The 26,767-nt window shown below is 38.5% G+C and overlaps 1 protein-coding gene across 1 annotated transcript in view; it reads left to right on the top strand.

Moving 5' to 3' along the window:
- The window catches only part of LOC124878850 (A disintegrin and metalloproteinase with thrombospondin motifs 20-like), a 142,756-nt gene that overhangs the window by 64,931 nt on the left and 51,058 nt on the right, over positions 1-26,767 (top strand). Inside the window, exons 12-25 of the mRNA XM_047382995.1 lie at positions 2,029-2,174; positions 2,320-2,501; positions 5,416-5,552; positions 6,554-6,671; positions 9,444-9,539; positions 14,485-14,651; positions 14,770-14,899; positions 16,293-16,419; positions 16,528-16,738; positions 18,444-18,608; positions 18,906-19,076; positions 22,001-22,120; positions 22,558-22,665; positions 26,095-26,259. Of these exons, the coding sequence (XP_047238951.1) occupies positions 2,029-2,174; positions 2,320-2,501; positions 5,416-5,552; positions 6,554-6,671; positions 9,444-9,539; positions 14,485-14,651; positions 14,770-14,899; positions 16,293-16,419; positions 16,528-16,738; positions 18,444-18,608; positions 18,906-19,076; positions 22,001-22,120; positions 22,558-22,665; positions 26,095-26,259 (2,043 nt within the window). The remainder of the gene's footprint in view (positions 1-2,028; positions 2,175-2,319; positions 2,502-5,415; positions 5,553-6,553; positions 6,672-9,443; positions 9,540-14,484; positions 14,652-14,769; positions 14,900-16,292; positions 16,420-16,527; positions 16,739-18,443; positions 18,609-18,905; positions 19,077-22,000; positions 22,121-22,557; positions 22,666-26,094; positions 26,260-26,767) is intronic.

Raw genomic sequence — 26,767 nt, forward strand, 5'->3', positions numbered from 1 at the left:
TACTCTCAGTAGCACCTGTGGTAGTTTATGCTGGATTGACATGCATCAGGCGTGCAGAGCTGCGGTTACAATGCTTTCTTCTTTAGGCCATGGGGAAAACCGCTTCTCTCAACATGATTAGAGACATTGTCTCTTCTGGGAACTCTCTGGCTCAGATTCATTTTCTGCAGAAGCTCAGAACGCTTGTCTTAACCCCTTTTCATGAATGCTGGATTCACTTTACTTTTGTTGTCCTCCATTGACGAATATGCAAACATTAGATCGTATGCAACTCTGAAGGGGTTCCAACTGTGACCCCTCCTTCCTTTGCTGGGCCATGGGTAGGTTAATGCTGTACTTAAAAGTGCAGAGTTTTCTACCAGTCCATGATTCTGTCCATGGCTGGGTCACAATACCTCGAAAGGGAGGCGCCCAGGAGGCATTCTGGTTAGATCCCTGAACCACCTCATCTGACTCCTTTCATAGCAGAGCACCAGGTGCTCTACCCTGAGCTCCCCTCAGATGATAGAGCTCCTCGTCCTATCTCTAAAGCTGCGATCAGCCCCTCTACAGAAGCAGCTCATTTTGGCCGATTATACAATAATCTTTAAGTGCAATAGAGCATTATTTGTATTAAAAAAGTAGGAGTCAGATTTTTGTAGTTGAGGAATGTGCAATGTGTAAAAAAATAGTGAAGAATTTTGCCTATTCTCAGCAAAACATTATTTTAGAAGGCTTGCTGTATTAACCAAGTTTTTTAATAAATTGATTAAAAGCACATTTGGATGCATCTGCTTTTGAGTAAAAGTCACTACATAGATGTCCTCCTATATGCTATAAAAAAAGCAAATATAATTGTTAATTAAAGACAGATACTTTGTCTCCATCTCCATCTACCACCTGTGCTTGTGGCAATTTTAGAATGGCTGTCAACGTTTCCAAATCCAAGCTGTTTGGTGACAGAGGTTGAATGCTCAAAAGAATAAAGGAGGTTTGCTTTACTTTTATTCAGCCTTCCTGTTATCTGCTTAAAGTTGAACTCTCTCTTGCTCTTTAGGAGACTGACACCTCACTGATTCTAAAGACAACTAACTTTGAATATTTTTCACGTTGTGACAACTTCCACACTGAAGAAAATTATTGCCTGTGGAATTTACTAGCTTGTACGTATAGTGCATTCTCTGAATGCAAAGATTTAGGATATTTTCAGTTTCCAACTGGCGGGTCACCAGTCAGGACCAATCAACCTAAAGATTGTCTGATTATGTTCAGCAGTCTATTGTTGTGCATTTTTAGAAAAGACAAGTCCACTGATGCACAGACATGTTTAGATGCTCTCCTAAGGTGATTTCATTCGTTACGAAAATAATAAAACATTAAAATGAATGAAAAAAAACACTAATTGCATGAAATCAGACAAAGATTGAGCTGGGCCAGCAGACGGCACACTCACGTTACTTTTTTGCATTTTCTCAGGTATGATGTCATATCCTAGAGATGATAGTTAAATTGTAAAGGAGGTCCTAGTGCATTATTACATGATGCCCAATCAGTTTAGCTGGTTCAACAGGAGAAAGGAGTTCCTGATGTGGAGCCAGTAATAAATTTTGTTCCTCTTGTTATCACAACTCTAGAGTTTCCTTATCACAGTGCCACTGCCCACCACCTGTGTGCGCAGGCGTCGGGCTATGTACCCAGACAGACGCCGTCTTGTCCTGCATTCTTTCAGCGAACAGGACCCTCTGATATCCGAGTCACTCAGGAGGGGATTTGGTTACACACAAAGGGAAATGCGCCTACCGTGAATTGCATGTGAGGGCAGCTTTAGCACTTCAGACTGAAATTGCTTGACGGGTACATTGTAAGCAATACCTTAAGGAGAATTGGATGTTATAATTCTTTTTAGTCCATACTTTATATTAAGATATCAAAGTGCTGCCAGTCCAATCTGTACATGTTCACAGTTTCTGCTGATGTTTATTACTGCAGGAGTCACAGTCACGGTTGTTGAGACAATTGGCATGTGTGTTTGTATGTTTCTGCATGCAGTATTGCAAACATGGAATGTGTGTAAACAAGGAGTTGGACATGCAGCCTGTGAATGGAGAGTGGGGTCCTTGGGGGCCCTACAGTGTTTGCTCCAGGTCCTGTGGTGGAGGAACAAGGAGCACCACCAGAGACTGCGACAAACCTGAGTAAGAAAGAACCACTTATTTGTATTAAAAAACTCTATATTATATGTCAAAAACGCATAAACAGGAAAGATATAAGAAACATTCTGATACGTCAGACGCAGTGCATTGGTTTTGGGTTTCTCTGATTTTAATCTTCTACTTGTAGGCCCACAAATGGAGGTAATTTTTGCGTGGGCCGCAGGATGAAGTTCCGCTCCTGCAACACTGAGCCGTGTCCACGAGGAAGAAAGGATTTCCGAGAAGAGCAATGTTCTCAGTTTGACGGCAAGCACTTTAATATCAACGGTCTACCTCCCTCCGTCCGATGGGTCCCCAAGTACAGTGGCAGTGAGTACACGAGAAAGGTGTAGCACAAATGTTGTAAATTACCTGCAGAATTAAACTGATCTTTTTTATTTGTAACTGTTTAATCTAGCAAGTTAATATAAAGATGAATATAAAGACTGCATATTTTCACTTTGAAATCAAATTTTTGTATGCATGAACATATTTGCTGTTTTGTTTACATATTTAAAAGAAACACAATTACTGGCACTTTTTTGCTTAATCTAAGATTTGTACCAATTAAAGTTGAAGACAATCATTAGCATTGTCACAGTTTACTTTAGCTTCTCCATCCACAGCAGTACTCATTGTCTTAGGGATAATTGGAGTCAATATTATGGAGCCAAATTGGGGCCATAAAGTTTGTTCAAACGAAAAAAATTTGAACCTGAAAAATAAAAGTTTGTTCAGAAGAAAATAATTTGAACCTAAACAATAAAAGGTTGTTCAAAAGAAAAAAAATTGAACCTGAAAAATAAAAGTTTGTTCACAATAAAAACATTTGAACCTGAAAAATTATTTTGAACCTCCCCCCAAAAAATTTTAAAACTGGAAAAAAAGTTTTGCAACTGAAAAAAAACAAAACAGATGTGAAACTGGAAAAAAAAGTTTTTTTTTTTCAAACTTGCAGATTTTTTTTTCGGCTACAAACATTTGGCCCTGTTTTGGCGTGGGGGGCGGGGCCTCAGATCACGGGGGTGCGGAATCATGACTGACAGCTCAACACAGCAGCTGAACAACATATTCCCAGCTGTTGCATTCAGGGACCGTGGGAACTGGAATTATCTGTAATACATCATCGATATTCTATATATATGTGAATGGTTTTGAAAGATAACATGCTTCACCGATAGAAGCAGCTTACGTGAATGCACGACGCGCATCTCAGAGGAGAAAATATGATCTTGACAGATTTGCACAGCATTTTAAGTCCGTGTTGGAGATTTCCCATGCTCTCAACACAAAGCAAAAGAACCGCCAGACTAAGCGGCGGTATGAAACCAAATGCAAAACAAGCCGGTATTTTCCGAATATCCTTGCATAATTAAGCCTGGACTTGTTTTCACATGGACTGGACTCGAGTTTCAATTTCTGGTACATTTTTGATTAAAACGTGTTTGGTCTCCATTTAGTGAAGCAGTCCACCGGGGATTTTCCCGGTTGCCCTGTATGCCAGTTTGCCCCTGGCTGTGAGTCACTTCACTAAATGGAGACCAAACACGTTTTAATCAAAAATACACCAGAAACCGAAACCCGAGTCCAGACCATGTGAAAACAAGTCCAGGCTTAATTATGCAAGGATATTTGGAAAATACAGGCTTGTTTTGCATCTGGTTTCATACCGCCGCTTAGTCTGGCAGTTCTTTGCTTGATGTTGAGAGCATGGAAAATCTCCAACATGGACTTAAAATGCTGTGCAAATCTGTCAAGATCATATTTTCTCCTCTGAGATGCGCGTCGTGTAATCACGTAAGCTGCTTCTATCAGTGAAGCATGTTATCTTTCAAAACCATTCACATATATATATATAGAATATCGATGATGTATTACAGATATTTCCAGTTCCCCTGAATGCAACAACTGGGAATATGTTGTTCAGCTGCTGTGTTGAGCTGTCAGTCATGATTCCGTACCCCCGTGATCTGAGGCCCCGCCCCCCACGCCAAAACAGGGCTAAACGTTTGAAGCCAAAAAAAAAATCTGCAAGTGCAAAAAAAAAAAAAAGTTCAAAACTACTTTTCAGATTCAAGTTTTTTTTTTTTGCACTTGCAGATTTTTTTTTTGGCTTCAAACGTTTGGCCCTGTTTTGGCTTGAACTTTTTTTTTTTTTTCCAGCTTCATATCTTTTTTTTTCAGTTGCAAAACTTTTTTTTTCAGTTTTCAAATTTTTTTGGGGGGAGGTACAAAATAATTTTTCACGTTCAAATGTTTTTATTTTGAACAAACTTTTATTTTTCAGGTTCACATTTTTTTCATTTGAACAAACTTTATGGCCCCAATTTAGCTCCATACTATATCCCCCTTTGCAAACCAAACGCAACCCAAATGCTTCAGAATCCTTCAACAAAATTTGTCGAAAGTTGCTCCTCCAACATGGAGTCTACAATTGGGAGCTGATCATCTTAATACAGTATATGTATATACTTTATTGATATCATCCCCTGAAATGCAGACAAAGCAGAATAAGCTGTTTGTCTTTGCCGATGTACTTTAAAAAACTTTTATTTTGTTTAAATTATGCTGTGGATTAATTGTTATTAATGTCACTCCCATTTTTTTGGTGAAAAAAATACTCTACTGGACAGATTTGTGAAGCAAGTAGGAGCTTCTGATCCTGTTCCTGTACAGTGAAACAAGGAACACCAACAAGCATTTGAGCTTGACATTAAAGAATAAAAATCAAGTACGAACTGCTGACATTGCTCTTTTTACAATCTGCTACACATTATGTGCTTCACTTTGCTGTACTCTCCTGACATGGCAGTGATTGCAATATCTGCCATGTAAGACGTGAGAAAACATTAAGTTGGTAACAAAAAGTGCTGTAAAAGCCGCATGCAGCCCTATCAAACGAACCTCCCTGGCAGCTTTATCCTCACGCAGCTGCAGCACTGACAAGATGGGCAAACCCACAAGATTACCATCTGGTACATTTACTATGACTGATTCACTCATTTAATTGATGCTATACAAGCAAACAAGACAAGCCCTGGAGACAATACTCTGTCAGATAAAAAGTGACTTCCATCCAAACACCAGACAAAAATTATGCTGGAGCACTTTGCTGAGGTTTACAGAAAGAAGTGATCACACACAACTCATCATTAGGTCTCTGCATAATTGCTTAAGTATACAATTAGCTAAATTAGTCATAGTCTGTAATTTTCCTTCCTCTTTTGTTTCATTCTCTGTTCAGTACTAATGAAGGATCGCTGTAAGCTCTTTTGCCGGGTCGCTGGTACCATGGCTTACTATCAGTTGAAGGACCGCGTGGTGGACGGCACTCTGTGCGGTCCAGACACTTACGACATCTGTGTTCAAGGCCTCTGCAGGGTATATGTGCATGTTTGTTTTCACTCTATAACTATACACTGCAAAACTTGTACACAAGCTTAAATTGTTGTAAGTAATTTATTGTTTTTGCAGAGAAGCTAGCACTTGCAGTCTGAAGATACTTTTAGATCTGATTAACTTGAATTATTTTTTAGGCATTACTAGGTTGCAGTCAATAATAAAATTGCACCGATTAGTTTTGTGGCCAATTTCCGATCTGTGGTTTTTATAAAGCTTTGACCTGTTGATACCAGTTTTAAGAAATTATAATTTCTCTTTAACAACTACACTTAACAGCAATAAAATATATATTTTTACCTGTTCTACTCGAGTGGTCATTAATCACCTATAGTAGAGGCCTAAGGGACATGACAATGGTTGAAAGATGAGTCACTGTAAAACAAGCTTTTTCCAATATTTTAAAAGAAAGTCCAAGGGATTATGGAGTTGATGCTTTAGCATTTAACAATAGTATATGTAAACAACAAGCTCTGCTTTTTTTTCCTAGATTAAAAGAACCCTAAAGGCTTCCAGCAATTCTAAATCTAGCATTTTTAATGACAGGAAAGTTAAAAGCTCAAAGAGATGAAACAGGGTGGCTTTGCTCTAATGCGATCAGCCTTTTTGTTATCTGCTAGTGTTTTGCTTTCTCATTAAGTAGCCTCCACACAAAAATACTGTTTATTTTTAAATAGCCTTTTTAAACTTTTGAGCTCCCTGTGACTTCATTTTAAACACCTAAATAATATAGAAAATGGCTAACTTTGATGTCTACCTTTCTCAGTTAAAAGCGAGTTGTTGCTACTTGGTCTCGCTTAGCTATAGGGCCTTCACTAACTGGAAAAAGGTTGGATTTTTGAGTTTTGACTTAGCCAGTCTTTTGATCAGGGTTGATCAGGGTCAATGCAAAGTTCAGGTGTGATTGATGGCATATAAGTAATTCTAACTTTGACAACAAATATTGCATATTTCAAGTCAACATTTTTCATACATTCTTTCAGCAAGCAGGCTGCGACCATGTTCTCAACTCAAAGGCCAGGAATGACAAATGTGGAGTGTGTGGTGGGGACAACTCCTCATGTAAAACTTTGGCAGGGACCTTCAATGATGCCCAGTATGGTAAGTCCTGCAGCTCAGATTATCATGTCCATTTAAAGCTGTCTATGTTGTTCTTAAACATACATAGCGTCAGCAGCTTCTGCAAGATAAATATGATGCATAGTAAAGAAATAGAGGCCAAGACAGATTTCTAGTTCCTCATCATCAGGACAGGCCATATGATTGTGATAGACAATGATTTCATGTCTGGTTATTTTTATTCACATCATATGCATACATTTCTTCAACAAATTTGGAAAAATGCACAATCAAAGCCAATCTTTTCTAAAGCTTCAGAAACCAATGTATCTTTTTTTTTTATACAATGGAAAACAAACCTGGCATCCTCAACTTGGAATTGTCTTGCCTAAAGCTGTTCTAAATTCGTTCTAGATCTGGGCAACAACACAACTGAAACATGGGTGTGGTTTTCCTCTTGTTTACTCTTGCAAGTTTGACACTAAGCTTTTGCATCTTTATCATCTTTATCCGTTAGCTTTCTTTCTGGTCTCTGTTGGCTGCTTGGAGGCAAAGAGTTTCAGGATTGTTTTCAACCAAACCAGCTACTGACAACTTTCCTGGAAATCTGGCACAACTTTAAAAAGGGGAAAACAAGTGGGAGTGCAGCCTAGGCAGGATATCCCTCTGTTTCTGGATCTTGGCTTGTTTCTCTGTCACCTACCTCTTTTGTTCCTTTTGTTAGATGCCTTTTAAAATCTTATTTGTGGACTATTAACCTTTTGTTATTTAGTGTTCATAACTGTTCTTTGTCAGATATGAAAAACTTGAAATTTTTCAAAAATAATTATTGTTTGTTGATAAACATAAGGAGGTTTACGGTATTTACCCAGCCATTCTCAGTGGCCCTACACTGAAGTTTAGGGATTTTAGTTACACAGTTGTCACTGAGTGACACATCACTATTTCAAAAGGTTTTGTCATACAGTTCCTGTGATATAAAGGCCTGTAGCTAACATTCCAGATAGTTTTTTCCAGCAGTATGGAGCATAGAATAGCCAAGAGCGTCCCCTCCCTCGCATTTTGTTGCATGCCACTAGTCAGGTGGCTAAAAGAAGGCTGCTATACTCTTTCATTCCAACAAATTGGCAAATTGGGCTGGGAGGTAGTAATAAACATGTAACCACAATGGATTTTAATAAAGGAATGCGGAATGAGTGTAGCACAGTACAATGGAAAGACAGCAGCTGTTGAGATTTTGCGTGCACACAAAACGGAGACATTGTATCATCCTATAGTGTTCAGCTAATCTTAGAAACAAGTTGATCAGTCGAATCTTGTGAAAAGAATAATATAATATGGTTATAACCAAAACTATGATCTGTGTAATGCTATAAAGAGCAAAATAGCAAAAAGGTAGAATATTCTCTGCAATAAGCATCTGAAAACTACTGCTAAATTTAAATGGTGTTTATTAGTAATGTTATACATGTAGATTAAATTTTTTTACCTGTAACAATCACTGTGTTATATTATTTTAATGTCAGTAAGACTTGTTTTTTTTGGTTTAAATAAAAGCAATGAGATCATGTTATACTGCTTTGTTTTCAATTTTTGTGTTATTATTGTGAAACCGAGGCTATTTTAAATGTGGTGCATGGCCATTCTTGACATAGATTTGCAAACTGCAACCTTTTTTTTAAATTAATCTTTATATTGTATGAGCTTAGAAAAGAGAAGCATGCTTGAGGTAAAACCTCAATATGCGGTTATTGTTTATTCCTGTGTCTGTCTGTTGTGGGAAGATGTTGTGTGTGGTCAGTTGCTAAGCTTGGGAGATTTAGGAGGCTACAATGGATTGATGAAGTAATATGAGGTTTGGAAAAAAAATATGTGATTTGTATTTGTGAAAAAGTATGAGTCTTTAAAAATGTGTCTATGCGTTAGTTTTTTGTCACACTATGTCTAAATCATATCATTTACCGGGAAAATTCTCAAATCTGATGAGAGGTAGAGAAGTAAACTGAGTGCTGCCCCTGGGTGGCTCTAGGTGCTAGCTTAAACTTTGACTTCACTTTGAGATCACTTCATTCATGCTGACATTCATTCTTCTCCACGTTTTTCAGTTCAAACTGTCAGTAAAAACTCCACCCATGACAGAATTATGTAAATTTTTCAATGTTATAAATACTTAATAATAGACCAGGCCCAATTCATGAATAAAACAGAGACCAAAAAGGCCAAATTGTTGCTAAACCGCAAAGCTTAGTATATGAATGCTAACAAAATACAAAACCTGCTGCTGTACCTATTTTACTGGGTGAAGTTTGGTTGCGAGTCCCCCCTCTTGGGACACATATGTTTATATTTTCTATGTCCCCTTTTAATTTGTCCCTTTTGACTTTGTATTGTATTCATGTATTTGTCCTTCTTTTTGTCAAGTCCTCTTACCAACATTTTAGTTGTCACCACATGGCTTTCAGTGACCCCCTCTCTCTCACACGTCCTCGTTTTCTGCATTGGGTTATCATAGTACAACAAAACAGGCGCTTTAATTACAGGCCAAAATGGAAAGGCCAGGGAATAATTACAGATCATTTCATGGACAGGCCTCCTGCAGGTTTTTGAGATGGTGATAGTTTTCATATCTCTCCAAGTCCCCAGTGGAGGGAACTGGACTTCCCTGAATCGAGTTTTTGAGGGCATAATGAAGCTATTAGGGAAATCAAGGCTGAAGCTGCTTTATTTCCTTCTGAGACTTCTTAAACTGTGTGCACCTTTCCATGTTTAATGTCTGACTTTCTTCTTCTCTGTATTTTTTTTTGGGTTTTTTAGGCTACAACGCAGTTGTGCGGATCCCAGCTGGAGCCACCAACATTGATATCAAACAGGTTAGCTACTCTGGAAAACCCGAAGACGACAACTACCTCGGTGAGTGGGCTTTGTGCATATCCATAAAAAGAGATTTTTTTTACTATCAGACAATAAAAAATTCTAAATATAACTTTCAGGTGAGGATTTTGAAAGTTTAGCCTCACCCCTCTTGTTGAAACATTACTTATTTTAATTTACCACATTTGGATCATATTCCCAAGCCATACTCAGGCTTGATTACTGCCAGACCTGTAACATAAAAAAATCACTCAATTAGAAACAGTCTGACACCATGAAGTAGGCTAAAAGAGTCCAGTGAAGTGGGAAACAGCGAGAGCCGTTATCCACAAATGGAAAAAAATTATAATAGTGGTGAACCTTCCCACGGGTTGTCGGCCTACCAAAATTACTCCAGAAGTGCATTAACGACTCTCAATAAAAACTCAGAACGACATCTAAAGCACTGCAGAGCTCACTTGTGTTAGTTAAGGTCAATGTTCATGATCAATAATAGGAAAGAGACTGGACAAAACTGACATCAAACTTCAAAGGTCAAAACCACTGTTGACTAAAAAAGGACATAAAACCTGGTCTCACATTTATCAAAAAAACTTCCTGTTGATCCTCAGAGAAAAATATTGTTTGGACTGACGTATCAAAAGTGGAACGCTTTTGAGAGGTGTGCGTCATAATGCTAATGGAACATTTTAGAAAAAAGAACACAAGAAACAAACTGTCAAACATGGTGGTGATAGTGTGATGGTATGATGCTTCTTCAGTGCCTCAACAACTTACTGTAAATGATTGAACCCTAAATTCTGCTCTCTAGCAGACAATCCAGTCGGGATGCTATGTCATGATCTTAAACTGGACATTTATACCTGAAAACCTGGAGGGTTTTCAGGGATAAATGTTAAAATTCCTCTGCGGTGATGTAAAAGACTTGATCAGAATCAGAATCAGCTTTATTGCCAAGTTTGTGCGTACAAACAAGGAATTTGACTCCGGTAAACTTTGCTCTTTTGTTCTATTTTTGCATTACAGAATATACAAATTTACAATTTACAACGTACAATATACACATATCTAAAGGTTGTTATTCACAAGAAGGAAATGGAAAAGAGACTGATCTGGTCTCCAGCTGTTTTACGTTATTTAAGTTAAGTTTACGGGGTAAGTACACGGGGGAAGGGGGTGTTATCAGTCTTCTTTGGTTGAGAGTTTGTTAGGAAAGCAAATGCAGTGTCAGACATTAGAAAGATAAATAAGGTATCAATTGGTACTAATTAGAGGCATGTGCAGCCCAGGATGTGTGAAAGCAGATATTGGCGAGTGAGAGACAGATGGAAAGAAAGATAACACGCCAAAATAAAAAATAAAAAAAGATTTTCCCTAGTGGAGATAATGTTGAAAACAAGATTTGAAATTTTCTTTTTAAGATTGTCAGATAAACCATCTGGCAGATCCTCTTGTGCAAATAGTTATTTGGAGGGTCTAGACTAGCTGTTTCTGAGGACCACAAAGGCAGTTTTAGTGTCTTAATGATGCTGGTTCTGCAACACACTGCTAGTTTGGTCTTCTCAGCTGGATCTTTGAGGTTTCCCCAGAGTTATAATTGGCTTTTGGCTGCTCCTCTGATTGATTCCCGGCTTGTCACTTTAGGTGCATGGCCATGTCTTCGGATGATGGATGGATCCCTGAGATGTTAAAAGCTTGGGAAAATGTTTTACAACCCAACCCTACTGTAAACTTCTCCGCACAAATTAATGAAGTGTTTTCTAGAAAATAGACTGTCATACCTGGTGTCTGTCAGGCATTAAGAAATATTTCATTTTTTCATGTACTATATAAGATGCACACTGTGTATCGTACATTTTTAAAGGCACGTTCATGCTGTATGATAGCCATGACTAGAAAAATCATTGTCAGTCATAACTGGTTAGCTGGCATCCAGCAATATGCAAAGTGAAGCATAAACAAAGCTTTATCTGCAAGAATAATCACATGCTTTTATTTTGGAGAGCACCGTCAGATTGAAATTTACTCCATGTTTCTTAGAAAACATATCTTTGACCGTAGAGGAGTTCGATGGTGTTCATGTACACGTTTATGCATTTGTTTGTATTTGCAGTCAGTGGAGAGGCTTTGTTTGCATTGCAGTGCCAGTCTTTTAGAAGAGTCACGCAGTTTAACTCCAAATAACTTCAATTTTAATTCCCACTATTGTTCCCATGTTCCACCTTGGCCTGCAGCAATGGCTTTGGGAAAACATTCAGAGATAGTTTCTTACAGTTGGATACTGAAATCTTGATGGAAACAAATAAAATATTTCCACATCTTTTAACACAAATGAGATATAAAGTCTTGTTCTGTTTCACTTATAGTACCTTAGAAAATATTCATATTTCTTGAATTTTTCACATTTGCCACATTACAACCAAAAGGTTCTTGCATAATAGTGGATGAAGAATGAGTCATGGCTTTCTTTTTAGTGCGTCCAACTGCCTTCAGAACTCACCTAAGTGGTAAATAGAGCCCACTTGTGTGCATTTTAGTCTCAGTATAAATCCAGCTGTTCTGTGAAGGGCTCAGAACTTTGTTAGAGAACATTAGTGAACAAATGGTATGAAGACCAAAGAACACAGCAAACGAGTCAGGGATAACATTGTGAAGAAATCTACAGCACCTATAGGCTATAAGACAATATCACAAGATTGAACATCTCACAGAAAAGTGTTCAGTGCATCATCCAGCTGCCAGTGTAGCTGCAGAGATCCACAGCTCAGGAGGGAGACTCTGTTGACAGGGCTGCTATTAGTTGTGCACTCCTCAAATTCAGCCTTCATGGAAGAGTATGAAGAAGACGGCCATTGTTAAAAGAAAGCAATGAGAAGTCGGATTTGCTTCAAGCCTTGCAGGGAACACAGCAAACATGCAGAAGAAAAGATGCTCTGGTTAAGTGGGAGACAAATTAGACCTTTTTGGTCTTAATTCAATGTGTAGTGGAAAACACTCAGAATTCACCATTCCCACAGTGAGCCATGCGGGTGGCAGCATCATCCTGTGGGCAGGCTGTTCTTTAGTAGGGACAAGAAATATGATCAGAGTTGTTAGGAAAATGAATAGAGCTAAATATAAAGATGTCCTGGAGAAAACCCCTAAACATATAGCTAGATGTGTAATGGAATGGGTTAGATTCACTGAGCTGTAGCTATTTTGCAAATATAATATCACATACTATCATAAATATCATTGTAATGTTTTTTTTTTTCCTTATTTATAGTGCATTGAGTGCCTTGTTGCTGAAAAGTGCTATATAAATAAACCTGACTTGACATACAATTCCAATAAAATGCCTGGAAGTTTGTTGTTGTAAGAACACCTTTTGTGAATTTTGAGAAGATCTAAAGTACTGACATAGAACATAAACCAAATGTCCTGACAATAAAACTATTACCTCATACTGTAATATTAGACTACGATAGTAATAAAAAACAATCATATCAAAAAATCTAATCACAACTGCAGTAAACTGTATAGTTTCTCTATTCCGCCATGTCATTATTGATAATGTGGATGAACAAGCACTGTCAGTTCAAACGTTTTTGAATAAATCACACAACATGTAGGATTACAGAACTTAAGGAAGTGCTATCCTGGTAGTGTCGAAGAGAGAGAATGAGCTCCACAGGAAGCTGGAACTTCCTGTTGCATATAGAACCTTGCTACCCCAAATGGCTTTGGCTCACATAGCAGATCAAAGACAGACATAATAAGGTAAGGTAAGGTAGGGTAAGGTTAAGTTTATTTATATAGCGCTTTTCAACCACGAGACACTCAAAGCGCTGTACATACAATTACAATACAATCACAGAGAAAATAAACACAGATACACACACTGAAAAACAAATGATAAAATCAAACAACAGAGGTAATTAAAAAAAAAATAAAATAAAATAAAATAAAGAGAATAGAATGATGGATAAGAAAATGAAAGGAAAATTGGACTGAAAACATAACTAATTATGCTTAGATGGTACAGTCAAAGGCCACTCTAAACAAATAAGTTTTTAATCTCGATTTAAAGCAACTTAGGGTTTCGCCGCTTTTACATTTTTCTGGGAGTCTATTCCAGATTAGTGGAGCATAAGAACTAAAAGCTGCTTCTCCATGTTTGGTTCTGGTTCTGGGTATGCAGAGTAGATTTGAGCCAGAAGACCTGAGAGGTCTGGCTGGTTGATACACTGACAACAAGTCTGTAATGTATTTTGGTGCTAAGCCATTTAGTAATTTATAGACTAACAGAAGTATTTTAAACTCTATTCTCTGAGCTACAGGGAGCCAGTGTAGGGACTTTAGAACTGAGGTGATGTGCTTCACTTTCTTAGTTCTAATGAGGACAGCAGCGTTCTGGATCAACTGCAGCTGTCTGATCGACTTTTTAGGCAGACCTGTGAAGACACCGTTGCAGTAATCAATTCTACTAAAGATGAACGCATGAATTAGTTTTTCAAGGTCCTGCTGAGACATTAGTCCTTTAATTCTGGAGATGTTTTTTAGGTGATAGAAGGCCGACCTAGTTACTACCTTTATGTGCCTCTGAAGGTTCAGGTCTGAGTCCATCACCTTTTCCAAACTTCAGACTACAAGAGGAAAAACTAATTAAGGAGCACAATTTTCCTTTATTTGAAAATAATTATCCCTCCCACATATCCTCCCACAGTCCAAACACATGCCATTTAGGTTAATTGGTCACTCTAAATTGCCCTTAGGTGTATGAATGAGTGTGTGCATGGTTGTTTGTGTGTTGCCCTGTGATGGACTGACGACCTGTCCAGGGTGTACTCCGCCTCTCGCCCGTAGACTGCTGGAGATAGGCACCAGCTCCCCCTCGACCCACTATGGAATAAGTGGTAGAAAATGACTGACTGACTGACTGACTGACTGGAAATAATTATTTTCTTTGGGCAAAAATGACCTTTGCTTATCTGCTTTTTTTCAGCTTTGTCTGACACTCAATCCAACTTCCTCCTCAATGGGAACTTTGTGGTGGCAATGTTCAAAAGGGAAATCACCTTCAAGGGAACTATCATTGAGTACAGCGGCTCAGATACAAAAGTTGAGCGCATCAATTGTACAGACCGCATTGAGGAAGAGCTTATTTTACAGGTATGAAAACGTTTTTGTTGGATTTACCAAATCAGTCGTCTTTCTGCATAAGGTCACCTTTGTTGTTACATACATAGTTTAAGATATGATCTTAGTGTTGACACCATTGTTTTGGCAGGTCCTGTGTGTGGGAAACCTTTACAACCCAGATGTACGTTACTCCTTCAACATACCCATCGAGGAGCAACGGGAGCAGTTTGTGTGGGATCCCTCTGGCTCCGGGCTTGAATGCAGTCGTCTGTGTCAGGGTAAGACAGCTGGGCTTCGAAGGTTCCTCAGATAAGGAATGAGGACTATTCTTTTTCCACTTGGTTTATTTTCCTTTTAAAATTGTTTTAGGTTATATAGAGGTAAAGGAAAATATTGCTAAACTAAAAGCAACCCTTTTTTAATTAATGTTTTTTAAAGGGCTGTGTTCTTTGGTCTTCATGATGTCATTTGCTCAAAGAACAGCTGGACAAGCAGCTAATATTTTACAATATCTTAGTGTATTTATTGAGTCTCAAAACAAATTCCTCAGGCACCTGTCAAAACACATCCTAATGTAACTATTACAATAATCTATACTACATAATGACTTGCAAAGATATTTCTACGATTTAAAATAGTTTTCACATTTTATCATAAAATTCCAAATTTGGAACGAACACTTGAACATTTTTGATCTAAATTCCACTGTAGCTCTGACTCAATTTTGAGGGTCATTGCCCTGCTGGAAGGTGAACTCCCGCCCCAGTTTCATGTTGTCAGCAGACTTTAACAGTTGTTGTTTCTCCCTGGATTGACCTCCATTTAGCTCCTGTCCGCTCTGGCCACCTTCTCCGTCACTGCTCACAACAAGTATCCCCACATTATGATGCTGTCACCACTATGTTTCATGGTGCAGATGGTGTGTTCAGGGTGATGCCTACTTTTCATTTTCCAGTACATATAGCACTTGCATGTAGGCCAGAAATATAGTTCCTCCACGTGTTTGCTGTGTTTCATACATTAGAGGTCCCCAGTTGTTTGCTCCCCAGGGATTGGTAGTTTTCCATGTCAGTTCACATGCTTAAGTCACTGCTCCGTCTCGGCTGCTTATCTTCCTACCGACAGAAGCAGGCAGAGGTTTCTGGTTTTTCAGACTAAAATCGCTCATTGGCATCATCAGTACCAAAGAATTACAAAACACTGTAGTGCCCCATCAAATGACCCGTGGACCATTACAGATTCGTGGACTGGTGGTTGGGGACCTCTGTGATACATGGCTTATGGCAAACTGCAAAGTGGACCTCTTATTTATGGCTTTTTTTCCCACTCTTCCATAAAGGGCATATTTGTGGAGTTCACCAATAATATTTACCCTTTTGATAGATTATCATACCTGAGCTGTTGATCTCTGCAGCTCCCCCAGAGTTACCATAGGTATCTTGCTGCTTCTTTGAATAAGGCTCTCTTTGACCAGCCTGGTGATTTACATGGACTGTCGCGTCTTACTAGGCGTGAATCTGCCCTCCATTGTGTAATCACTCAGACTCCCATTTGATCTAGGTGCAAAGTGGAATCAAGTAGGCACGTTTGTGTGGGTTCTTGGACACAAAGCACAGAATACGGCTTCAAAAAGCCATCTAATGTTTGTTTTTATTTTCATCTCGTGTTCAGGTGAGAGACGGCGGAAGGCAGTGTGCTTTCGTAAGAGCGACCACCTTGAAGTGTCGGACCAACGCTGTGAACATTTACCTCGCCCCATTGCTGTTACTGAGGCCTGCAACACTGACTGTGAACTCAGGTGGGAATTATGGGACCAACACAGAGAAGACATAAACATGTACCACCACAACAAGCTCTTGCAGCGCACATAATTCCAAAACTTTTTTTAACATCTCTTATTTCTCAGATGGCATGTCGCTGGAAAGAGTGAGTGTTCAGCGAAATGCGGCCCTGGCTACCGCAGCCTGGATGTTCAGTGTATGAAGTATAGCCAGATGAAGAGACAGAGTGAGAGGATAGAGGCTAGTTTCTGCGTTGACATCACCAAACCTCAGATGAGAGAGACGTGCCATGGGGATTGTCTGCTTAAGAGCTGGCAGTACAGTGCCTGGTCGCAGGTATTGGCTGTAGAAAAATAACTGTGTAAAGACAAAGCATATACAGGTCCTTCTCAAAATATTAGCATATTGTGATAAAGTTAATTATTTTCCATAATGTGATGATGAAAATTTAACATTCATATATTTTAGATTCATTGCACACTAACTGAAATATTTCAGGTCTTTTATTGTCTTAATACGGATGATTTTGGCATACAGCTCATGAAAACCCAAAATTCCTATCTCACAAAATTAGCATATTATTAAAAGGGTCTCTAAACGAGCTATGAATCTAATCATCTGAATCAACGAGTTAACTCTAAATATCTGCAAAAGATTCCTGAGGCCTTTAAAACTCCCAGCCTGGTTCATCACTCAAAACCCCAATCATGGGTAAGACTGCCGACCTGACTGCTGTCCAGAAGGCCACTATTGACACCCTCAAGCAAGAGGGTAAGACACAGAAAGAAATTTCTGAACGAATAGGCTGTTCCCAGAGTGCTGTATCAAGGCACCTCAGTGGGAAGTCTGTGGGAAGGAAAAAGTGTGGCAGAAAACGCTGCACAACGAGAAGAGGTGACCGGACCCTGAGGAAGATTGTGGAGAAGGGCCGATTCCAGACCTTGGGGGACCTGCGGAAGCAGTGGACTGAGTCTGGAGTAGAAACATCCAGAGCCCCTGTGCACAGGCGTGTGCAGGAAATGGGCTACAGGTGCCGCATTCCCCAGGTCAAGCCACTTTTGAACCAGAAACAGTGGCAGAAGCACCTGACCTGGGCTACAGAGAAGCAGCATTGGACTGTTGCTCAGTGGTCCAAAGTACTTTTTTCGGATGAAAGCAAATTCTGCATGTTATTCGGAAATCAAGGTGCCAGAGTCTGGAGGAAGACTGGGGAGAAGGAAATGCCAAAATGCCAGAAGTCCAGTGTCAAGTACCCACAGTCAGTGATGGTCTGGGGTGCCGTGTCAGCTGCTGGTGTTGGTCCACTGTGTTTTATCAAGGGCAGGGTCAATGCAGCTAGCTTTCAGGAGATTTTGGAGCACTTCATGCTTCCATCTGCTGAAAAGCTTTATGGAGATGAAGATTTCATTTTTCAGCACAACCTGGCACCTGCTCACAGTGCCAAAACCACTGGTAAATGGTTTACTGACCATGGTATCACTGTGCTCAATTGGCCTGCCAACTCTCCTGACCTGAACCCCATAGAGAATCTGTGGGATATTGTGAAGAGAACGTTGAGAGACTCAAGACCCAACACTCTGGATGAGCTAAAGGCCGCTATCGAAGCATCCTGGGCCTCCATAAGACCTCAGCAGTGCCACAGGCTGATTGCCTCCATGCCACGCCGCATTGAAGCAGTCATTTCTGCAAAAGGATTCCCGACCAAGTATTGAGTGCATAACTGTACATGATTATTTGAAGGTTGACGTTTTTTGTATTAAAAACACTTTTATTTTATTGGTCGGATGAAATATGCTAATTTTGTGAGATAGGAATTTTGGGTTTTCATGAGCTGTATGCCAAAATCATCTGTATTAAGACAATAAAAGACCTGAAATATTTCAGTTAATGTGCAATGAATCTAAAATATATGAATGTTAAATTTTCATCATTACATTATGGAAAATAATGAACTTTATCACAATATGCTAATATTTTGAGAAGGACCTGTAGAGTTTCGGCTTTGTTGCAATAAACTGCATGAAGAAATCTTGTTGTACAGTGCTCCAAGACCTGTGGACGTGGGATTCGTAGCAGAGAGTCTTACTGTATGAACAACCTGGGCCGGCGATTAGTGGACAGAGAGTGCAGCGAATATGAGAGGGTGGTATCTGAGCCCTGCAACGAGCAGCTGTGTCCAAAGTGGGCTGTCAGTGAGTGGAGTGAGGTGGGCCCTTACAAATACACACCTAAAGCATCAATATTTCACAGATGATTTATTTGCTATAAAGTAAGCCTCTTTAAACCTACTCAAATGCTTATAAAGGCTGGATTATTGGCGATGGAACGCACTGCAGCTACAGTTTTGTGGATTCAGTTTTTGCCAGAGAATAAAACAAAGCTGACCCATGCTTTGTCCATATTATCCAGTAATATAAACCTGACACATTTGATTGTATTTTTACACATCATATAAAAACAGTAATTTTATCCCCCTGTTACCTAAATCCCCAAAAACCATCAGTGTCTGGTCACCTGTGGGAAAGGAATGAGGCACCGACAAGTTTTCTGCACCATGGGAGATGGGGAGGAAAAGCTGAGGGAAAATTTTTGCAACCCGTCTAGTAAACCTTCCACTGTGGGAAGCTGCGAACTTGCTGAGTGTGCAACATGGCAGGTCGGCGTCTGGGGAGCGGTAAGTTGAGTATACACATACCCACAGATCTAACTTACACTTTAGCAAATACCTAACATACATGTTAGATTGATTAAAATAATTTGATTTACTATAATGGTTCAATTTACGTGAGTTATATATGAAAAATATATCAACTGCATAAATGCCTTATGTCAATAAATCTATTGAACAAGCATATGAAGTTTGACTAATTGTGCTTAGATTACCTTTTTGTGGTTGCAATACATACTTCAATACAACTTGTTCTTTCTTTCATCTTACTGGTTACTTTGCCAGAAAAATAGATACTGTCTCGAAACTTTAATGAATTTACTATGTGTTTTGCTGGAACCTTCCTAGAATTTACCATTTACTTTCCAGAAATTTAGAGAAGACTTTCCAAAACTGACCTGCTACTTTCTGAAACTTGCAAGATTCTTTCCTAGAAAGTTCTTGGAACCCACCAGGTAATTCTTAGCAATTTTAGGGTTACTTTCCACAACTTGGTGGACTGGTCTGGTGAACTTACTTGGGGCTTTGTTTATTTTATCACAACTTAGTATGTAATTGGAAGTACCAAGTAGCTTCTTGAACATTTTAGAACTTTTTCTAACACACATTTGCTCTTTCCGTGCTCTTAGCTTTGCTATTCCTTCTATCAGATGTTCACTATTCTAAAAGAGACACAATTTAATCACAATCTTCTCCAAAAACATTAATGCATATAACATACTGAAAAATTACAATTTAACAAATAAAACTGAATTTTTGTTTCAGACACCATTTAGTAGTTGGACATTTTTAGAATCTAGGAAACTAGGATAATCCTTTAAATATTAACTTTTCTTTAATTATTTAACTATTTTCCTCAATTAATGAAATACCAAAATTGCCATATTTAGCAAAAAGAAAAAAAAAAAACTATTTTTACTTGGGGCTACAGGCTCATAAAACAGAAGAAATGCACATTTAACCAGGTGATTATCTCTCTCTTCTCATCATTCTCAGTGCATGCAGTTCTTGCCTCATTCACTTTCCCTGTTACTGACTCCTTTCAATGACTTTCATATGTCCAAACTGAGTGGAAAACACCCTCAGCCTGAGTTTACAAATCACTATAATAAATTAACTAACTCAGGAAATATAAACTAAAGGTCACCAATCAATTCTAAAACGTCTTACTTTGGATGAATCCTTGTTGAGACTGTAGCTCCAATTTCCCAAATCAGGGAGTTGTGCTCTTGTCTTCCTATTTACTGTTCTGTTCGTTCATAAAAACTTGGTTTATTAGCATTTGTGTCCTCACAAAACACATCCAAGCCAGTCGTTCTTTTTTTTTTTACCATTTGTTTGAATGTTGACAACACTAGTAACGTTTCCTACCGCGAAATAAACCTTCATCACGGCCAGGATCAGCCCAGTCCAAGGCGGCGCACTCAGCTCTTCTTCTTCTACTCTGTCTGTAATGTTAACAGCAGCGCGACCAGCTACCGTAACAGCAGTTGTTGCGAGCAACATGCTCACTCGGGCTTTCCAGCCACGACTACCGTAGTAAGTCTACACACAACATTTCTTATTCACAAAACCCTAAAATCGGGGACATTGCCGGGGACAGCTTATCTAAATCGGGGACGTCTGGTCACCCTACACTACAAGACACTTGGTTTTATCTAAAACGCAGTCATATTCAAAGTAATCCCAATTTGAACTCTGGCGCTTTTTCCCAAGTTTTGCTGACATGACACCAGGTGTGGACGGACCACTCAGATGACTTGACTGACGTACCCGCCATCTGGTGGCGGAATGTGGCACCACAAGAAAAAAAAACAACAACTCTAGACTAGACCACAAAATGAGACCACACAAATGAAAACTAAGCACATTATCTCTATAAATTCAGCTAATTTTAGTTAATTTTGTGTGTAACGCATTACAGTTTCAGTTAGCCTTTGTTTGTTTGCAAAGACTCGTTTTTATTTTTATTTCAGTTAACAAAAATGTTTTCTTACTTCTAGTTTTTGTTATTTCGTAATTTTTCGTTAACGATAATAACATTGATCATTGAGAACATTGATCACACCTATTAATTACTTCCCAAAACCAGATACTTTCCCAAAATTTTCCATCTACATTTCAGGAAATGCAGAATGTCTGAGAAGTTCCAGGAAAGTAACATCCAAGCTTAGGAAGTAATTTCTAAATTTCTTTACAGTATGGCCTTTGGTAAACCACGCTAGATACTATTTTCAGTGTCCATCTGATGAAACAAAATATATATTTTTTTATTTTAGACTGAATTGTTTTTGTGTACGTGTATATTAATGTGTATATGTCTCCTGATAGTCAAGTAACATAAAGGGGAGAGTGCCCTTTGTAATTCCAGCTTCCATTTTCTAAAATATACCTTCACTTCTGTTGGACTATACTGGACTAACTTTCTCTCCCACATGCATTCTTCATTCATGTCTTTAAGTTTCCAACTTAGGATTCAGCTGTATTAGGACAAATATCTATGAATGAATGTCCTTCACAGTTCATTGTATAGTTTATACAAGGTTAAATCCTCCCCACATGTTTATATGAAGTAAGATAGCCATATTTGCAGAGCTGGATGATATCTGCTCCTTTTGGCTTGTGTGATTATGATTTACTGATTAAATAAACCGTTCCCAACACTTCCTCTGCTCTTGTGGTATTTCTAATTATGATCAGGTGACCTTGAATCAGGTAACAATTAGGTGAAGGGTCAGATTGAATCTGTGGGTGAACGTATGTGTCTGTACATATGTGCATGTCAGGGTCTAAATGAGACTCTATTTTGCAGGATCTTGACTGAACCACTGTTTTAAATATTGAACTCAAAAAACAGATAGGACTTTAACTAGAACTAATTTTTTTTGCTTATGTTTGTGTCTATGCATGTGCGTGGTTTTGTCTTTCAGTGTGCGGTGACCTGTGGACATGGCTACCAGATGAGGGCTGTAAGATGTGTCCGAGGGGACTATGGTGACACAGTAGATAACAGAGAGTGCAATGCTGCGGCGAGACCCAGAGACAGCCAGGTAGGATTAAAAAGACATTTTAAAAATACTGAAAATTCAACAAATCAAGCAAAACCCGCAACTAATTGCTTACACACCACAGAGTCCAGTGTTTACATATGTGAGAAGATATATTTTGTTTCAGTGATATAATGCATTTTGTTCCTTTGGCAAAGAAGATACATTGTATCTCAATTACACAAAGTGTCTTGTTACATATGTAAAAATATACTTTTTTCAATGTACAATATAATTCTTCTGTTATGTAAAAATATGTATTGTATCCCTTTTCTTTTGTATACATATAAATCGTATATCTTTTCTTATGTAAACATAAGAAATGTACATACCCATTACTGTTATTTGGTACCGTGGGTACATACTTCAGCACAATATTTCAGTCTGTTATTTTATTACCCTTGTTCACATCAAAAGTAATTTTCATGTTGACATTATAGGACTGTGAGATGCCACCATGTTCATGGACCTCTGCATCTCAAATCACACCTCGCCCTGACAACTCTGTTCAACTTGTGACTCAGTGGAGATATGGCTCCTGGACTGCGGTGAGAACTGTTGGGTTTGATGCTTATCTGTGGTTTTTGTTAAACACCAAACAAGTCAATGGGCATTTTTTTTTTTTCTTTTTAATGTGTGTAGCTTAAGGGAAAACTAGTGAATAAGTATATGTATATATGTATCTATGTTCTTGTGTTATTAATAGAAACAAACCATACACAACTAATTGCTCTGGTTTGTTATGCAATTCAATTCAATTCAGTTTTATTTATATAGCGCCAATTCACAACACATGTTGTCTCAAGGCACTTCACAAAAGTCAGGTACATACATTCCAATTAATCCTAACAAATGAACAGTGCAGTCGGAGTTAGCTTTTTATTCAAATTGGATAAAAAGTTTTTCTATCTAAGGAAACCCAGCGGATTGCATCCAGTCAGTGACTTGCAGCATTCCGTCCTCCCGGATATGCATGTTTTTAAATTTGAGGGTCCTATATCCAATGCCCCTTTTCCACTGGGTCCACTAAGCCCGGCTTCACTCCTCTCACCCAGCTTTGCTAGCGTTTCCATTACTGTTTTTTTCCGTACCGGCACATAGTTTTTTGGTCCCTGCTCCTGAGCAGGTCCAACCCAGGCTGAGTAGGCACTACATGTGACGTAATCAGACTTGTTGTTTACTGACTGACCATGGGACCAGGAAAAAAGAGAAAGTTTTGCAAGAGGTAGTACAGGGAAAAGTTAATAAAACTCAGAGCGACTGAGATAATAAGGACCACAATGGCTACAGCGGGTCAAACCTAAATATAATTGTACTATTTAAAAATCATAAACCATGCCGGAAGGCTGAAAGAAAATAAAAAGGACACAATTTCAGCTTTCTGAATTACACACGTGTCACATCCTAAACCAGCTGATCATACATACAATCAGCTGTTCGGACGCATAAACATTTCCCGAAAACACACAAAACAATACCACCATGAAACAGTATGTTTGGTTCGGAAATTTATTGATGATCTTTAAGCGAGCCAGCGTGTTCAGGAGGATGGAGCATTATTTATAGTTGTTACACAGTAATGTTTATAGCAGCACAGCCCACTACACTGACGGCTGGAGGCCATTTTCAGCCATCAGTAGGTCAGTGGAAACACAACAGGTTCCGTGCAAAGTGGAGCGAGACGATTTCTTGCTTCAATAAAAATGGTTTACTTCTGTCAGGTGTATGAATAATTTTGGACTTAACCTTAAGGCTTTACCCATGATTATGCCAAAATTCCAAAAACTTAAATGAAAAAAGTGATCAACAGCTGCTTTATGGTAAACCCACTGGTCCCTAAGTATCTATGGCAAATTGTGTTTGAATGCTTCGTTGCTCAAGCTCTTTACATATTGCCTATTATCCATGCTCACCCAAGGGGTATATTAAGATATTAAATCACCTAACAAAGATGAACACTCATTCCCATTTTTTTTTCTTTACTGTACTGTCTTTCTTTAAAAAAATAATGAAATGTGTTCCAGTAAGACTACATGTTAATGCTTGGTCACATTCTATTTAAGTTTAACATGAATTGTGGCATGACATTGGGTATATCTATATATTTTTGAAGATAAATTATAGGTAAAGTTTAAAACAGCAGAATGTGTTTGAGAAATAGCCAATATAGATCTAGCTAACTGCTGGACAGAAAGAAAACAGGAAGGGCAGTTTCTCATTTACATACATGGGGCCAAAAGGCAAGAATCAAAAGTTTTACATTTTTTAATCTTTACATTTTAGCAAATACTTTGTGTTTAGAATTTCACAAGCTATTGTGGAAGTTAAATTGGCTTGTTTTGTCTTGAAGTTGTTTATTAGATAATATAAACAAAGCAAAAAACCTGGGGTAAAATAACTAAAATAATAATAGAAGTTAAATCAAATGCAAGGACACTGCAAAGCAGAATGTCCAAAAACATCAACTGCAAACAGGCTGAGTGTGACAAGAATGAAAACAAAACTTGATACAAAGAACACAAAAAATAAGATGAACCACAGTTTGACAACAGACAGCTGAAAACCTGACTTTGTATATACACTGAGGGAGTTACTGTATAAAGAAATGCAGGTGTCAATGTTAGTAAAGTGAAACTTGGTGTTTTGAGAACTTAAAGTTAAACTGAGAAAAACAGAGAAAAAAATGAAAACATGAAACCCTTGTCATGGTATTTGGTTAAAACCAGATTGTCCAGGTGGTTGTTCCTGTCATTTATATTTAAAGAGGCTTCTTCGCCTCTGAAAGTGTCTTCAAAAATTCCAGCTTTGCTTACGATCTTCACTTCTTCTGACACTGTTAGCAATATGGCCTTGCAAGCATATACATATCCCTTGAACTTTTTACGTCTTTCCATGTTGCAACTACATACTTGAAGTAGACAAGAGACCCATTGATTCTTTGGAGGAGTTGCAGAGAGATCCACAGCTCAGGTGAGAAACTCTGGACCAATTAGTGGTGCACTTTGCAAATCTGGCCTTTATGGATAAATAAAAGTTGAAAGCCATTGTTCAAAACAGAAGCTCAATTTGCAGTTTGTCACAAACAATGTTGGGGACACAGTAAATGTGGAAGAAGGTGCTCTGGTCAGGTGAGACTAAAACTGTGAAACATGTTGTTGGCAGCATTATCCTGTGGGGATTCCATTAGTTTAATCTTAAAATAAAACCTATTGAAAACTGCAAATGACATTAGATTTTGTTTTTTGTTTTTTTTTGGGGGGGGGGGGGGGGGGGGGGAAATTCACCTTCTAGCAGACAAAACCCCTAAACATACAGTCAGAGCCACAATGGAAAAGCTTAGATCAAAGCTAAAATCAAGTGTTAGAATGGCCCAGTCAAAGTCTGGACTCCAATCTGATTTAGAATCTGTGGCAAAACTTGAAAGTTGCAGTTCACAATCATTATAAACTAGTTTACAGAAAAAATTATACAATGAAAGAACAGTCTCAATATGTGCAAAGCTGGTAGAGACATATCCCAAGATACTTGTAGTAAAATGTGGCTCCGCTGTATATTGACTTAAGGGGGCTGAATACAAACATTCACCAGATCTTTTAGACATGCATCTGTTGGTTTAATCAAACAGAATCCGAAAAGACATAAAGTGTGGCGTTTTAATGCCACAGAATCTGAAAATAATAAAAGTGTATTGATACCTTTGCAAGGCACTGTATTTGTAATATTTAAAACTGGAGGTCTTTGTGCTGCCGTGTGTGGTGTGACAATTCAATATAATTACTTATCCATATTGACACATAGTTGTGACAGGCTCCTAACACAATTCAATTGTTTCTTTGCAATAACATTATGTTTTCTTTAGATTGGAGTTGAAAACATTCTGTTTTTAGTATAGGAAATTACCTTTTCTAATGCAAAGAACCATACGATCTGTGCCTTATCTATTTAATAACTTTCTCTTTTTTTATCTTTTTGCACAGTGCTCAGTGTCCTGTGGCAAGGGGAAGCTTGCACGCTATGTCAGTTGTAGAGACGCTCAGGGAGGAGTGGCTGACGAATCGTACTGTGCTCATCTGCCCCGCCCTCCAGAGTTCTCCACCTGCTTCAGCCCCTGTGGTCAGTGGCATGCCAGAGAGTGGTCTGATGTAAGTAAAACATCAAAGGCGTACCTACAGTGCATCCAGAAAGTATTTACAGCGCTGCTCCTTTTTCACATTTAGTTATGTTACAGCCTAATTCCAAATGGTATCTAATTAATCTCTTTTACAAAATTCAACATGCAGTACTCTATTATGACAATGTGAAAGATGTTTGTTTGTGATTTTTGCTAATTTCTTACAAATAGAAAACTAAGAAATCACATTTACGTTAGTATTCACAGCTTTTGCCATAAAGCTCAAAAGTGAGGTGCATACTGTTTCCACTGATCATCCGTGAGATGTTTCTACAGCTTAAATGGACTCCACCTGTGGTAAATTCAGTTGATTGGACATTAATAGGAAAGGCACACACCTCTCTATATAAGGTCCCACAGTTGACAGTGTGGACAGAGAAGGACAAACACCAATCAGGCCTGTGTGGTAGAGTGACCAGATGAAAGTCACTCCTTAATAAAAGGCAGACGACAGCTCATGTGGGGTTTGCCAAAAGGCA

Source organism: Girardinichthys multiradiatus, chromosome 2, assembly GCF_021462225.1.
Source record: "Girardinichthys multiradiatus isolate DD_20200921_A chromosome 2, DD_fGirMul_XY1, whole genome shotgun sequence".
Classification (NCBI taxonomy): Eukaryota; Metazoa; Chordata; class Actinopteri; order Cyprinodontiformes; family Goodeidae; genus Girardinichthys; species Girardinichthys multiradiatus.